Source organism: Pseudophryne corroboree, chromosome 6, assembly GCF_028390025.1.
Source record: "Pseudophryne corroboree isolate aPseCor3 chromosome 6, aPseCor3.hap2, whole genome shotgun sequence".
In the NCBI taxonomy this organism is placed as follows: Eukaryota; Metazoa; Chordata; class Amphibia; order Anura; family Myobatrachidae; genus Pseudophryne; species Pseudophryne corroboree.
This window is the reverse complement of record NC_086449.1, coordinates 561,990,884-562,007,805: the sequence shown is the minus strand read 5'-3', so window position 1 is coordinate 562,007,805 and position 16,922 is coordinate 561,990,884. Positions and strand designations below refer to the sequence as shown.

General features: G+C 43.2%; 1 protein-coding gene across 2 annotated transcripts in view; it reads right to left on the bottom strand.

The window, feature by feature from the left end:
• APPL2 (adaptor protein, phosphotyrosine interacting with PH domain and leucine zipper 2) overlaps nt 1–16,922 on the bottom strand; it is a 246,845-nt gene that overhangs the window by 56,736 nt on the left and 173,187 nt on the right. For both annotated transcript variants that reach the window (XM_063927758.1, XM_063927759.1), the window contains 3 exons: nt 4,453–4,611; nt 2,126–2,314; nt 1,471–1,513 (listed from right to left, as the gene is read on the bottom strand). In XM_063927758.1, the coding sequence (XP_063783828.1) occupies nt 1,471–1,513; nt 2,126–2,314; nt 4,453–4,611 (391 nt within the window). The remainder of the gene's footprint in view (nt 1–1,470; nt 1,514–2,125; nt 2,315–4,452; nt 4,612–16,922) is intronic.

Genomic DNA, 16,922 nt, shown 5'->3' with positions numbered 1-16,922 from the left:
GATGGAAAGAACATGGTACCACAACAAACCTGCCAAGAGAGGGCCGGCCACCAAAACTCACAGACTGGGCAAGGAGGGCATCAGAGAGGCAGCACAGAGACCAAAGGTAACCCTGAAGGAGATGCAGAGTTCCACAGCAGAGACTGGTGTATCTGCGTATGTGACCACAATAAGCCGTACACTCCATAGAGCTGGGCTTTATGGAAGAGTGGCCAGAAAAAAGCCATTACTTAGTGTTAAAAATAAGAAGGCACGTTTTGAGTTTGCCAAAAGGCATGTGGACGACTCCCCAAATGTATAGAGGAAGGTGCTCTGGTAAGATGAGACCAAAACGTAATTTTTCGGCCACCAAGGAAAACGCAAGATTTTGTCTGGCGCAAATCCAACACATCCCATCACTCCAAGAACACCATCCCTACAGTGAAACATGGTGGTGGCAGCATCATGCTGTGGGGATGTTTTTTAGCAGCAGGGACTGGTTAACTGTTCTGAGTCGAGGGAAAGATGGATGGTGCTAAATACAGGGATAATCTTGAGCAAGACCTGTTTCAGTCTGCCTATGATTTGAGACTGGGACAGAGGGTTCACCTTCCAGCAGGACAATGACCCGACGCATACTGTTAAAGCAACACTCAAGTTGTTTAAGGGGAAACATTTAAATGTGTTGGAATGGCCTAGTCAAAGCCCAGATCTCAATCCAATTGAGAATCTGTGGTCAGACTTGAAGATTGCTGTTCACAAGCGGAAACCATCCAACATGAAGGAACTGGAGCAGTTTTGCCTTGAGGAATGGGCAAAAATTCCAGTGGCAAGCTCATAGAGGCTTATGCAAAGGGACTTGCAGCTGTAATTGCAGCAAAAGGTGGCTCTACAAAGTACTGACTTTAGGCGGTTGAATAGTTATGCACGCTGAAGTTTTCTGTTATTTTGTCCTATTTGTTGTTTTCTTCACAGTAAAAAAACAAAAAAAAACAAAACATCTTCAAATTTGTAGGCATGTTTTGTGAATGAAATGACGCAAACCATCAAACAATCCATTTTAATTCCAGGTTGTGAGGCAACAAAACATGAAAAATGCAAAGGGGGGGTGAATACTATAAATGTTAAATGGTATACGTGTGAAAAGAAATATAGTTCTTTTTTGACAAACAGCGCTTCAATATTTTTAGTTTGCTTTGTTCCAGCTGTAATTCGGTTTTAACAATTTGTTAAAATCAGAAAATGTTCTCGATGTGGGGTATTTTCACCAGATTTAATTCTGTCGCAGTGTAGTATACTTTTAAAATAACCGCTGAAAAACAATCTTTGCCCAGAAACAGCTAGTACCTTAACTTGTCCCTTATGTATACATACTTTTATACACCATTAAATAACCACTACACTTTGTACAAACACAATAATCAAAATAAATAAATAAATGAATAAATAAAATACTAGAATAAAAAACCCACAAACCCTGGGGAAAATTACCTCCTCATATTCCTTTTTTCCTTCTGCTTGGAGAATGAGGCTCCTGGAAAAAGCAGCATAGTATACATATTATTCTATACCCAAAACACTGCCTACTAATATATTTAGACCATCCTCTCAAGTCATTTTCACCTAAATTGTTATTTTTGGGGGCCTCATTTTTGTTGTAAGCACATCAGTAATTTTACAGTATCATTAGTAATATATTAGCATATATGTGCACAGTATTAAGCTCCCAATATGAAAGAACATGTCCAGAAATGTGCAACTCCCTGATCAGCCTGGTCTACTCCTTACATTTTATGGCGCACATATTTGTTACCCTTATATTTGCTTCAATAACCCTTGTGGTATGTGGGTTAATCTGAAGGGGATGTAAATAACGCCTACCCAACCCATCTGAAGGGTGTTCTGGATTACACATGTGATGTATTCAAAGAGCATATGCGGCCTTTGAAAAGTATCAGGTTCCTTACCACAGATTCACACCAAACATGTCAAAAAAAAGTTAGGTGCCTCTGGCAGTTAAGTGCTTGTGTAAATCAGTAGGACCGCTGCTACACACTGTCCAATAAGACATCAAGGGGTGCCTCTAAAATGTTCACACAAATATTTTACGGTCTGAAGAGAGAAAACAAACATTGGGAATTCTTACGATCTGCCAGAGGGAGAAGTGATTTGGAAGCAGTAGCGTCTGTCCTCACAGTCCACTGCCATGACGGAACAATTGTCCAGATCCTGAATAAGGCCACCAGCCACTTCGCCTCGGTGCTGACACATTAGGTTTCCCCCTTGTGTAAAGAAATACAATCTTTCCCAAGTTGTGGTAACCAAGCCAGTTTTACTGAAAGGTATATAAAAACAAAAAAATAACTACTTATGAAGTGTGATAGTAATAATAACATTTCATTCTATCTACAGTACTTATTGTACATGTTTTCTGTTTTATTAGTCAATTTCTTTGTTTGATCTTTTCAATAATAACATGCTGTAGTAAGAATGTAGGTGGCCACATACACACACACACGCGCACGTGTTCTAGTAGATATTTCAAGCTCCCTGAAGCTTCTCATTGCATTTACATGTGGTGAATGCAAAATACAGAAATGAAGAATTGCAAAGAAATGCTGCTGCAACCTTCTGTAATGTAGAATGCATTTATATAAACTGCTGCAACCTTCTGTAATGTAGAATGCATTTATATAAGCTGCTGCAACCTTCTGTAATGTAGAATGCATTTATATAAGCTGCTGCAACCTTCTGTAATGTAGAATGCATTTATATAAGCTGCTGCAACCTTCTGTAATGTAGAATGCATTTATATAAGCTGCTGCAACCTTCTGTAATGCAGAATGCATTTATATAAGCTGATGCAACCTTCTGTAATGTAGAATGCATTTATATAAGCTGCTGCAACCTTCTGTAATGTAGAATGCATTTATATAAGCTGCTGCAACCTTCTGTAATGCAGAATGCATTTATATAAGCTGCTGCAACCTTCTGTAATGCAGAATGCATTTATATAAGCTGCTGCAACCTTCTGTAATGCAGAATGCATTTATATAAACTGCTGCAACCTTCTGTAATGTAGAATGCATTTATATAAGCTGCTGCAACCTTCTGTAATGTAGAATGCATTTATATAAGCTGCTGCAACCTTCTGTAATGTAGAATGCATTTATATAAGCTGCTGCAACCTTCTGTAATGTAGAATGCATTTATATAAGCTGCTGCAACCTTCTGTAATGCAGAATGCATTTATATAAACTGCTGCAACCTTCTGTAATGTAGAATGCATTTATATAAGCTGCTGCAACCTTCTGTAATGTAGAATGCATTTATATAAGCTGCTGCAACCTTCTGTAATGTAGAATGCATTTTAAAAAAACAAAAAAAAACAGTTGGTATAAGATCTTAGAAAGGTAATTCACTTGTTTGTTTTATGTTAATTGCACAATGAAAATCATTCTTATGTAAAGTAAAGTGGTCAGTCAACAAAAATGGGAAAACTTTATATAACAGATCAAAAACACAATATAAACTGAATGAATATAGTCAAGGTTTCAACAGAATGTTAATTTGTACCCTTAATCTTAGTAGTACCAATCTTGGAGGTACTCCTACTGCCCTTGAGGTCCACTGAACTGGGTATCTGCGGTCAGATGGCATGAGCATAACACAGTTAAGGATTTGTTAGTATTAATGATTAAGCTTACAAGTATCTCTCCCACCTATGATAAGAATTTCCCCAAAGATCAGTCACTGAGAATGAACCAATTTACAAATCTGTAATGGCCAATGGCATGTAATCTTCTTTCTGCGGATGGAGCATTCCCAGTCACATCAAAGAGAATGGAGCAGGGAGCACACCAACTTCAGTCAGTAAGGCCTTTGTATCAAATCAAGAACATACATTTTTAGTTGGAAAACCTGTATACATTCTCTAGGCCTATAATTATATAGTCATGTTCTTGTATAGCACAGAACTGAAAATAGTAAACTTTAAGGTCTACAGGTGGGAGGGATAATATAGGAACTCTAATCGCTTCCTCCTGTGTAGTTAGACCTGTAGTTTACTTTCTTTAGTTCTGTGCTATACAAGACCATCACAATATTATAGAGTATGTTCTACCCCCCAAAACTCTAACCCTCTCCGCAGCCTGACCCTAACCATGTCCGTATCCGTCCCCACTCCCGCAGCCTAAGGCTAAACCTAACCTCCCTTCACACAGCCTAAACCTGACTCTTCCAACCCCAATCCTCACCCTGCGGCCTGACCCTATGGGGCCCTAGCATATTCAGGATGCCGTCAGTCGGCATTCCGGCGCTGCCATTTTAAACCACATCGGCATTCCGGACGTCGACATTCCGACTACCGGCATCCCAAACGCCAGTATGCGGACCATATCCCGCTTAACCCTAGTCACTATGTTTTGTGCACAGTATACATTTTCCAGTTTTTCAAGTGAATGACTGCTTTACCTTCTCATGTTCAGATAGCCAGCCTTCTGAATGAGGTTTCGGTTGATAACAGGGGAGGAAACATCAGAATCCGGTGTATACATGGCATCACTACCAGATAGTAGATCCTGCTGAGAAATTCTCATGGCCTCTGCTTCTCTGTCCAACTCTCCTTGTATCCTAAAAGTGCAGGAAATCACCATTTACAGTTCCTCTGTTACTTCTAGCTTCATCAAATCTCATGTCAGCGATTTCCTACTTCCTGTGGCTACAATGTGTATGCACAGTATGCAAAACATTCAGTAACGTCTCCATACAGTATGTTACAGAAAATAACCCTGGACTACACAATGCAGTTATAGCATTATCTGGGTTTATGTTACATACCCATACAACCCACTAAGAACCTAGCAATCTGGGGAAACATTATGTAACAGGTTGCATCTATCCTTGTGTATCAATACCTATTTCCCTATAGATTGTAAGCTTGCAAGCAGGGCCTTCCTACCGCTATGTCTGTCTTTGCCCTGTTTTGTTCTATAACTGTAGTTCTAATTGTAAAGCGCAACGGAATATGCTGCGCTATATAAGAAACTGCTAATAAATAAATAAATAAATAAATAAATAAATAAAATACCCACTTTTACTAAACTTTATTTATAAAGGTAAACGTGTAAACATTTTATGTAGTCATGTATGCTGTGAAAACAGAGCACATGTACATTTATTACAATATAGTAACATACAGGGGAGTGATAAAGTTCATGTTTTAGGTAACTGACCAGTAAAGTCAGATATGAAGGTGCAATTTGTTAAGTGCCCAGCAATGATGAATATAACCACTACCCATTTGGCTTCTCTGTGATTCTGTATAAAAACAAAGAGCTTTAGTGAGGAGATGTCCTCAGGATACAGTATAAAGACACAGGGAAATTAAATAGTCAAGCATACTGGAGGAATAAATCCGATAAAATCGCCAGACTACCTTTATCTTACTTTACTTATCTTCTATTGAAGTTTTTTCTCACTTGTATTGTATTGTTTATTGTATTGTTTACAATAATTATACTTATAAAACAGTACAGCGGTTGTTCTTATATATTTTTTTTAAACAACTTTATGGACAGGTATACAACAATAAAACAAAAACAGATACTCGGGTGTTCAGGAAAGAAGACATAAGGATATAGACATCGGGCATCAAAATTGTAATATGGAGAATGAGGAGCACAGTTGACTGAAGACAAGAGTATAAGAAATTAAGCCTGATACTCCACTAATGCCTAAAAGACATAAAATAACAAAACTAATTATGGAGTGAGGAATCAACTGAACCCAGTTCGGAAAGGGGCGCCAGAATTTCTAAGTTATACCAGGATGTGGTATTGAAACTCCTTCTCAAAGCCTCTTTGAAAAGGGGAAAGACAGTCTGAACATAAGGAAGCCTGATGTCGAAAAAATTATTTTTCCTTATGTAAAGACCTCTCAGTCCAGTCCATTAAAAATAATAATGATATTCTGGGGTGCAATAATGCTATAGGTAATGGATCTGGGGAGATCCATTGTGACAGTATGGGTTTTTTTTAGTAGCCGCTGCCAGTTTTATGAATAATAAATGGTTACCCTGGGACAATGTGTTTGTGTATTCCTTAGAGTATATCCCCCAAAAAGCCCAGGTTTTATTAACATGGAACGGAATTTTCAGGCAATTAGTTATATAGTCCTGTAAATCAGACCACAAAGCCTGCACCAGTGGGCAATGCCAAAGACAGTGGGCCATATGCAATTGCGGTCGTATTGCCGCAAATGTCGAAAAACTGGGCATTTTCGACAGTAAAAACTGATTCAATACAATACAGTAATGCAATACAGTACTTTGACAAAAAAAGTCAGTTTCAGATTCGACTTTTTGCAATTCGACATTTGTCAAATTCGACATGTCTGCAATGGTAAAAATGCGGCTTTTCAACAAAAGTATATTCAATTGAAGAATGTCGATTCGACAACAGTGCTTTTCGACAGTCATTTCGTCAATTTCAGTCCACCTCATTTTGCTAGCGTGATCTAATAAAAATTTTTAAAAACATGTTTTTTTTGGTGTTTTTTTTTATTGCTAATAGCATATCTATTTATATTAGAAGGGATTATCTACTTGGTTTGTCTATTTAGGAGCCACAAATATTATTTAATATATTTTTTAAAAGAATATTTTTTGTTTTTTACTGACTAAAATAATATGGAGAGATCAGAACATGTTTTTCAGTGGGAGAATGGGTTAAAAACCCTGAAAAAAAATGCGTGGGGTCCCCCCTCCTAAGCATAACCAGCCTCGGGCTCTTTGAGCCGGTCCTGGTTGTAAAAATACGGGGGGGGGGGGAATGACAGGGGTTCCCCCGTATTTTAACAACCAGCACCGGGCTCTGCGTCCGGTCCTGGTGCAAAAAATACGGGGGACAAAAGACGTAGGGGTCCTCGTATTTTTAACACCAGCATCGGGCTCCACTAGCTAGAGAGATAATGCCACAGCCGGGGGACAATTTTATACCGGTCCCTGCGGCCGTGGCATTAATTCCCCAAGTAGTCACCCCTGGCCGGGGTACCCTGGAGGAGTGGGGACCCCTTAAATCAAGGGGTCCCCCCCTCTAGCCACCCAAGGGCCAAGGGTGAGCCCGAAGCTGTCCCGCCATCCAAGGGCGGCGGATGGGAGGCTGATAGCCAAGTCTCAAAAAAAAGAATATTGTTTTTTTGTAGCAGAACTACAAGTCCCAGCAAGCCTCCCCCGCAAGCTGGTACTTAGAGAACCACAAGTACCAGCATGCAGGGGGGGGGGGGGGGCGCTGGTACCTGTAGTTCTACTGCAAAAAAAATAAGGTTTTAAACTTACCGGTAAATCTTTTTTTCCTAGTCCGTAGAGGATGCTGGGGACTCCGTAAGGACCATGGGGTATAGACGGGCTCCGCAGGAGACATGGGCACTCTAAGACTTTAGATGGGTGTGAACTGGCTCCTCCCTCTATGCCCCTCCTCCAGACCTCAGTTAAAGAACTGTGCCCTGAGACGACGGACAGTACGAGGAAAGGATTTTTGTCAATCTAAGGGCGAGATACATACCAGCCCACACCATACAACATGGTATACACCAAACCAGTTAACAGCATGAACAAAACAGTATCAGTCAGAGACTGATCTCAACTGTAACATAACCCTTATGTAAGCAATAACTATATACAAGCCTTCCAGAAATAGTCTGCACTGGGACGAGCGCCCAGCATCCTCTACGGACTAGGAGAAAAAGATTTACCGGTAGGTTTCAAATCTTATTTTCTCTTACGTCCTAGAGGATGCTGGGGACTCCGTAAGGACCATGGGGATTATATCAAAGCTCCAGACCGGGCGGGAGAGTGCGGATGACTCTGCAGCACCGATTGAGCAAACATGAGGTCCTCATCAGCTAGGGTTTCAAACTTGTAGAATTTTGCAAAAGTGTTTGAACCCGACCAGGTAGATGATCGGCACAGCTGTAATGCCGAGACGCCTCGGGCAGCCGCCCAAGAAGAGCCCACCTTCCTAGTGGAATGGGCCTTTACCGAATTTGGTAACGGCAATCTAGCCGTAGAATGAACCTGCTGAATCGTGTTACAGATCCAGCGAGCAATAGTCTGCTTAGAAGCAGGAGCGCCAACCTTGTTGGCTGCATACAGGACAAACAGTGCCTCTGTTTTCCTAACCCGAGCCGTCCTGGCTACACAAATTTTTAAGGCCCTGACTACATCAAGTGACTTGGAATCCTCCACATCACCCGTAGCCACAGGCACCACAATAGGTTGTTTCATATGAAACGACGAAACCACTTTAGGCAGAAATTGAGGACGAGTCCTCAACGCTGCTTGATCCACATGGAAAATCAGATAGGGGCTCTTGTGAGACAAAGCCGCCAATTCGGACACCCGCCTCGCAGATGCCAAGGCCAACAACATGACCACTTTCCACGTGAGAATTTTTAAATCAACTGTTTGAAGAGGTTCAAACCAGTGTGATTTAAGGAACTGTAACACCACGTTAAGGTCCCACGGTGCCACTGGGGGCACAAAAGGAGGTTGGTTGTGCAGCACTCCCTTTACAAAAGTCTGGACTTCTGGGAGAGAAGCCAATTCCTTCTGAAAGAATATAGATAAGGCCGAAATCTGCACCTTAATGGAGCCTAACTTTAGGCCCATATCCACCCCTGTCTGTAGAAAATGGAGAAAACGACCCAGCTGAAAATCTTCCGTAGGAGCATTCTTGGCTTCACACCAAGATACATATTTCCTCCAGATACGGTGATAGTGCTTCGCCGTTACCGCCTTCCTAGCTTTGAGTAGAGTAGGGATGACCTCCCCCGGAATACCCTTCCTAGCTAGGATTTGGTGTTCAACCGTCATGCCGTTAAACGTAACCGCGGTAAGTCCTGGAACACGCAGGGCCCCTGTTGTAACAGGTCCTCCATGAGTGGAAGAGGCCACGGATCTTCTGTGAACATTTCCTGAAGATCTGAATACCAGGCCCTTCGAGGCCAATCTGGAACAATGAGTATAGTCTGCACTCTTGTTCGTCTTATGATTCGCAACAGTTTTGAGATGAGTGGAAGAGGAGGGAACACATAGACCGACTGAAACACCCACGGTGTCACTAGGGCGTCCACCGCCATTGCCTGAGGGTCCCTCGACCTGGAACAATACGTCCGAAGCATGTCTGTTTGAGGAAGTCCCCAACGACTTGTTACCTCTGCAAAGACTTCTTGATGAAGCCCCCACTCTCCTGGATGGAGATCGTGTCTGCTGTCTGCCCAGTTGTCTACTCCCGGGATGAAGACTGCTGACAGAGCTCTTACATGATTTTCCGCCCAGCAGAGAATCCTGGTGGCTTCTGCCATAGCTGCTCTTCTCCTTGTCCCGCCTTGGTGGCTTACATGCGCCACGGCTGTGACATTGTCTGACTGAATAAGAACGGGTAGGTTGCGAAGAAGATTCTCCGCTTGCTGTAGGCCGTTGTATATGGCCCTTAATTCCAGCACATTGATGTGTAGACAAGCCTCCTGGCTTGACCATATTCCCTGAAAATTTCTTCCTTGTGTGACTGCTCCCCATCCTCGGAGGCTCGCGTCTGTGGTCACAAGAACCCACTCTTGAATGCCGAACCTGCGACCCTCTAGAAGGTGAGCACTCTGAAGCCACCACAGGAGAGATACCCTGGCCCTGGGGGACAGGCTTATCCTCCGATGCATGTGTAGATGGGACCCTGACCATTCGTCCAGAAGATACCACTGAAAAGTTCTCGCATGGAACCTGCCGAACGGAATTGCCTCGTAGGCCGCCACCATCTTTCCCAATACTCGAGTGCATTGATGAACTGACACTCTTTTTGGTTTTAGCAGGTCCTTGACCATGTTCTGGAGTTCCTGGGCTTTTTCCATTGGGAGAAAAACCCTCTTTTTTTCTGTGTCCAGAATCATGCCCAAAAATGCCAGCCGAGTTGTTGGAACCAACTGCGACTTTGGTAGATTTAGAATCCACCCGTGTTGTTGTAGTACTCTCAGGGAGAGAGACACGCTCTTTAGTAACTGATCTCTCGATCTTGCCTTTATCAGGAGATCGTCCAAGTATGGGATAATTGTGACCCCCTGCTTGCGCAGGAGCACCATCATTTCCGCCATCACCTTGGTGAAAATTCTCAGGGCCGTGGAAAGCCCAAACGGCAACATCTGAAACTGGTAATGACAATCCTGTACAGCGAATCTCAGGTACGCCTGATGAGGAGGATATATGGGGACATGAAGGTATGCATACTTTATGTCTAGTGACACCATAAAATCCCCCCCTTTCCAGACTGGAGATCACTGCCCGGAGAGATTCCTTTTTGAATTTGAACCTCCTCAAATACAGGTTTAGGGATTTTAGATTCAGAATTGGTCTGACCGAGCCATCCGGCTTCGGGACCACAAACATGGTTGAATAAAACCCTTTTCCCTGTTGCCCTAGGGGGAACCTTGATAACCACCTGTTGTTGACACAGTTTCTGTATGGCAGCTGAAACGGTTTCCCTCTCTGGGGGAGAAGCTGACAAGGCCGATTTGAAAAATCGGCGTGGAGGCACATCTTCGAACTCCAGTTTGTAGCCTTGGGATACAATTTCGATCACCCAAGGATCCAAATCCGACTGAACCCAGACCTGGCAGAAGAGACGAAGACGTGCCCCAACCGGTGCGGAGCGGAGCCCCAGCGTCATGCGGTGGATTTCGTAGAGGCCGGGGAGGATTTTTGTTCCTGGGAACTAGCCGTAGCTGGTGCTCTTTTCCCTCTACCTTTACCTCTGGCGAGGAAAGAAGAGCCCCGACCCTTTCTGAACTTATGCGACCGAAAGTACTGCATCTGGTATTGAGGTGTTTTCTTTTGCTGTGGGGGAACAGAAGGCAAAAAAGAAGACTTACCCGCGGTAGCTGTGGAAACCAGGTCCGCGAGGCCCTCCCCAAATAAAACTTCATCCTTGTAAGGCAAAGCCTCCATATGTCTCTTTGAATCAGCATCACCTGTCCATTGACGGGTCCACAGGGACCTTCTAGCAGCAACTGCCATGGCATTGGCTCTTGAACCCAAAAGCCCAACATCTCTCGCAGCCTCTCTCATATATAACGCTGCGTCCTTAATGTGACCCAAGGTCAACAGAATACTATCCTTATCTAAGGTGTCAATGACCGAAGACAAGTTATCTACCCATGCTGCAATTGCGCTACCTACCCATGCCGACGCTACTGCAGGCCTGAGCAGGGCTCCCGTATGCGCGTAAATTTATTTCAAGGTAGTTTCCTGTCTGCGATCAGCAGGATCTTTTAGGTCCGCCATGTCCGGGGACCGTAGCGCCACCTTTTTGGATAAGCGCGTCAAAGCCTTGTCCACCGTGGGCGAGGATTCCCACTATAACCTGTCCTTTGAGGGGAAAGGATACGCCATAATAATTCTCTTGGGAACCTGCAGTCTCTTATCTGGAGTTTCCCAAGCCTTTTCAAATAAAGCGTTCAGCTCATGAGATGGGGGAAACGTTACCTCAGGTTTCTTCCCCTTCCCCTTGTCTTTGTAAGGGCTTGTATTTTAAAGTGCTGCTTGGATTTGTAAGTGTGAGTGGTAACAGCAAAAGGGCATGTATTTTAAAGTGCTGCTTGGATTTGTAAGTGTGAGTTGGTAACCGCAAAAGCAGGAGCTGGAAGCCGAGTGAAAAGGAGGTGCAGTGAGCTGGAACAACTGCAACTGCTAAGTGGAGTATAGGTGCCGCAGGAGAGAGTACTACGGCTGCATAAAAGTGAAGGACCAAGAACTGCACAAAGATAAATAAGTATAAGCCAGCTTAATTATTGTATAAGTGAGATTGTTTGTCTTCTACTTTTTATTTTTGTTGCTTTTTCTTTGAGAGTAACAGGGAGTTAGACCTTACAAACAATATGGGAGGGGCTGTGATTGGGGACCTCACTCAGTGCATGTCGTGCAAGATGTATGCACACCTGGAGCTACCGGCCCAGTGTGATTACATCTGCACGAGGTGTGTGCGAACGGTTGCCCTGGAAGCCTAGGTAACTGATCTAGAGCAAACCGTTACGCAACTGAGGGAGATTCACAATCTTGAGCGAAGTTTAGACAGAACGGTGGAGGAGTTGCGGGAGGGGTCACTAGTAGAAGAGGATGATGATCAGGTAGCCAGCTGGGTCACAGTTAGAAGGAAGAAAAAGAGGGGGAGGCTCGACATCTCCGAACTATCAAACCCAAACAAATTTGCCCAACTGGACGAGGAATCGGAGGATGATAGTGAAGAAATGACGGTGCCGGAGGAGACTGCTCCCTCTAGCATCCAGAGGAGCGGTCCCTCTGGCGCGGTTGGGATAAAAGATAGTGAGGTACCTAGTCAGATGGTGGTGGTAGGGGATTCTATCATCAGGAAGAAAGATAGGGCAATCTGCTACCGGGACCGTGATCGCCGTACAGTCTGTTGTCTCCCGGGTGCTCGGGTACGGCACATCACGGACCGGGTAGATAGATTGTTTGGAGGGGCTGGGAAAGACCCGGCAGTCTTGGTGCATGTTGGCACCAATGACAAAGTTAGCGGAAGGTGGGATGTCCTTAAGAAAGACTATAGGGACTTAGGAAAGAAACTGAAGGCAAGGACATCTAAGGTAATATTCTCTGAATTATTACCCGTGCCACGCGCTAGTCCAGGGAGGCAGAGGGAGATTAGGGAGGTAAATGTGTGGCTTAGGGATTGGTGCAGGAAAGAGGGGTTTGTGTTCCTGGAACACTGGGCGGACTTCTCAGTCAGGCGCCATCTCTTTTGTCGTGACGGATTGCACCTGACTGAGGAGAGGGCAGCGGTGCTGGGGGGAAGGATGGTTAGAAGGTTGGAGGAGATTTTAAACTAGGAGCCTGGGAGGAGGGTTTAGCTAGAAACTACGGGTCATGCAGTGAGAATAGTGGGGATGGCGGTAGTAAACGAAATGGGGGAGAAGTTGGGGGGAGGGTAAGAGCAGGCGGTAAGGTTACTAACATGGGTACTAAAAGAGATTTTACCAAAGCACTAACCAATTACGATTACAGGTCATCATTGCTACATAAGGTGAAAGATGTCCCTAACGCAAGGGAAAATACTTTTCTTAGTTGTATGTATGTAAACACCAGAAGCATTACTGGTAAAAAGGGTGAACTAGAAATACTTGCAGCAAGCAAATAGTATGATATAACAGGCATTACTGAAACTTGGTGGGACGAATCTCATGATTGGACAGTCAATCTAGAGGGCTATACACTGTTTAGGAGAGACAGACTAAATAAAAAGGGTGGAGGGGTGTGTCTTTACGTAAAGCAGTTTTTAAAACCTGATATACGGGAAGATATTCAGGAGGGGACTGTAGACACTGTCGAGACATTATGGGTAGAAATTGCATGCGGGGAAAAAGGAATAAAAAAGTTAGTATTGGGTGTATGCTATAGGCCGCCTGGTATCAACGCATCTGATGAGGAATTGTTACTAAAGCAAATTGAAAGAGCAGCAGGAGTAGGAGACATAGTAGTGATGGGAGATTTTAACTATCCAGAGATAAACCGGAAAAACGATTCATGTGATACTGCTAGGGGCAATATGTTTTTAAACACACTTAATGATAACTACTTAGTTAAACTAATTGAGGAACCAACTAGGTACAATGCAATCTTAGACCTGGTATTAACAAACAATGGGGATTTGGTATCAGGTATTATAGTAGGGGAACCCATAGGAAACAGCGACCACAATATGGTCACATTCAATATTAGTTTCCATAAACAGCCCTATACTGGCTCAACTAGGACTCTAAACTTTAGCAAAGCAAATTTTGAAAAGATGAGGGTATTTTTCAGGGATATTGAATGGGAAGGTTTGTTTTTAGGAAAAAAATACTACGGAGAAATGGGAGGTACTAAAATTCCTGCTAGCTAAAAATACACTTAAATTTATTCCTACGAGCAGCAAAAAAAGGAATAAAAATCATAAACCGATGTGGCTTAACAAAAAGATTAAGGAACTTATGGGCAAGAAAAGGCGAGCATTTAAAAAATACAAATCTGACGGGGAAGCAGAGTCATTTCAGCACTATAAGGAATGTAACAAAATATGCAAAAACGAAATAAGAGCGGCTAAACTAGAAACTGAAAAACTAGTAGCAAAGGAAAGCAAAGCGAATCCCAAAAAAATATTTAAATACATTAATAGCAAGAGATTAAAGAAGGAGAGTATAGGCCCTTTAAAAGACAAGTTGGGAGTCTTAAGCAAAAATGATAATGACATAGCGGACACACTAAATGAGTTTTTTTCAACAGTATTTACTAGAGAGGACCCAATTCAGGGACTAACATATAATCTCAATAATGAGAATATCCCACTGATAGGTACTTATTTAAGCGAGGAAGTAGTCTGTGAACGATTAAAACATTTAAAGATTAATAAGTCACCAGGTCCCGATGGTATTCACCCAAGGGTTCTAATGGAGCTTCATTCTGAACTTGCAAAACCGCTATTTTTGATCTTTAAGGATTCAGTAATATCAGGTATGGTTCCCAAAGACTGGGGTATAGCGGAAGTAGTGCCTGTATTCAAAAAGGGAAGTAAAGCTGAACCAGGTAATTATAGACCAGTTAGTCTTACATCTATAGTGGGGAAAGTATTGGAAGGTATTCTAAGAGATAGTATTCAGAAGTTCCTTGAAGTCAATAAGGTCATTAAAAGGAATCAACATGGGTTTATGAAGGACAGATCCTGTCAAACCAACTTACTTGGCTTTTATGAAACGGTAAGCGCAAACCTAGATCAGGGTAAAGAGGTGGATGTAATCTTTTTAGATTTTGCCAAAGCGTTCGATACTGTACCACACATGAGACTTATCTACAAGCTACAAGAATCAGGGCTAGGAAGCACAATATGCACTTGGGTCAAAAACTGGTTAGATAATAGGGAGCAGCGCGTTGTGGTTAATGGATCTTTTTCAACTTGGACTGAAGTACTAAGTGGTGTGCCGCAAGGCTCAGTATTAGGACCGCTATTGTTCAATATTTTCATTAACGACCTAACAGAAGGTCTAGAGAGCATGGTGTCAATTTTTGCAGATGATACCAAATTGTGTAAAGTTATAAATGCGGAGGGGGATGCTGAGTCGCTTCAGAACTACTTAGTTAAATTAGAAGCTTGGGCAGCGAAATGGAGAATGCGCTTCAATACAGACAAGTGTAAGGTAATGCACTGTGGTAACAAGAACAAAAATAACACCTACCTACTAAATGAGGTAAAATTAGGGGATTCTGTACTGGAAAAGGACTTAGGTGTCCTCATAGATAGCAAACTAAGCAGTAGTACCCAAAGTAGGACTGCAGCAAAGAAGGCTAATAAGATATTAGCATGCATAAAACGGGGAATTGATGCTAGGGACGACCGTATTATACTCCCGTTATATAAACCACTTGTGAGGCCACACCTTGAATACTGTGTACAATTCTGGGCACCTTACTACAAAAAGGATATCCTGGAGCTAGAAAAGGTTCAAAGGCGGGCGACCAAACTAATTAAGGCTATGGAGACGCTGGAATACGAGGAAAGGCTTGCAAGACTAGGCATGTTTACACTGGAAAAGAGGAGATTAAGAGGGGACATGATCAACATTTACAAATATATAAGGGGACAATATACAGATCTTGCGCAGGACCTGTTTTTGGTTAGATCAACACAGAGAACTCGTGGACACTCGCTCAGGTTAGAGGAGAGGAGATTCCACACAATACGGCGTAAAGGCTTTTTTACGGTAAGGACGATATGTGTTTGGAATTCCCTGCCTGAGGGAGTTGTAATGGCCAACTCAGTCAACACCTTTAAGAATGGGTTAGATAAATTCCTAATGGATAAGGATATCCAGGGTTACGGGGCATAGTCACGCACTATGGTTATTATAAAAAAGAGGGGTTAATCGGAACGGCAGTTAGCAACTTCAGTCAAATTTTATAAAAAATAATCGTGCATAGGAGACCACAAATAGGTTGAACCCGATGCACAATTGTCTTTTTTCAACCTTAGATACTATGTTACTATGTTAAACATGCAGACCCTCGTGTCAGGGACAGAAGGGTCCTCTGAGATATGTAAAACATCTTTTATTGCAATAATCATATATTGAATACTTTTGGCCGCTCTTGGGTGCAACCTCGCATCATCATAGTCGACACTGGAGTCAGAATCCGTGTTGGTATCAGTGTCTGCTACCTGGGAAAAGGGACGTTTATAGGACCCTGAGTGGTCTTGTGACACTGCCAAAGCCATGGATTGACTCCCTGCTTTGTCCTTGGACTCTGCTTTGTCCAATCTCTTATGTAATAAAGTCACATTAGCCTTTAACACATTCCACATGTCCAACCAATCCGGTGTCGGCTGTGCCGACTGAGACACCACCACCATTTGCTCTACATCCTCCCTAGACGAGACCTCCGCTTCAGACATGTCGACACACACGTACTAACACCCCCACACACACTGGGAATCTATGAATAAGGGGACAGCTCCCCAATAAGGCCCTTTGGAGAGACAGAGAGAGAGAGTATGCCAGAACACACCCAGCGCCACTAGACACTGAGAACACAGTCCCAGCCTATACAGCGCTTTTTTGTATATGATTTGCGCCAAATAAATGTGCCCCCCTCATAGTTTTTTATCCCCTGTTACTTGGTTCAGCAGGGGAGAGTCTTCTCTGCAGCATGCTTTGAAGAAAATGGCGCTGGTTAGTGCTGGAGGATCAAGCCCCGCCCCCTCGACGGCGGGCTTCGGTCCCGCTCAATTTTTTTTTATACTGGCGGGGGTTTTATAATATACTGCCTCCGCAGTATCTGAGCCTGGTGCCAGTCTTATTTGAGGTCATTATTGCTGCCCAGGGCGCCCCCCCCCTGCGCCATGCACCCTTAC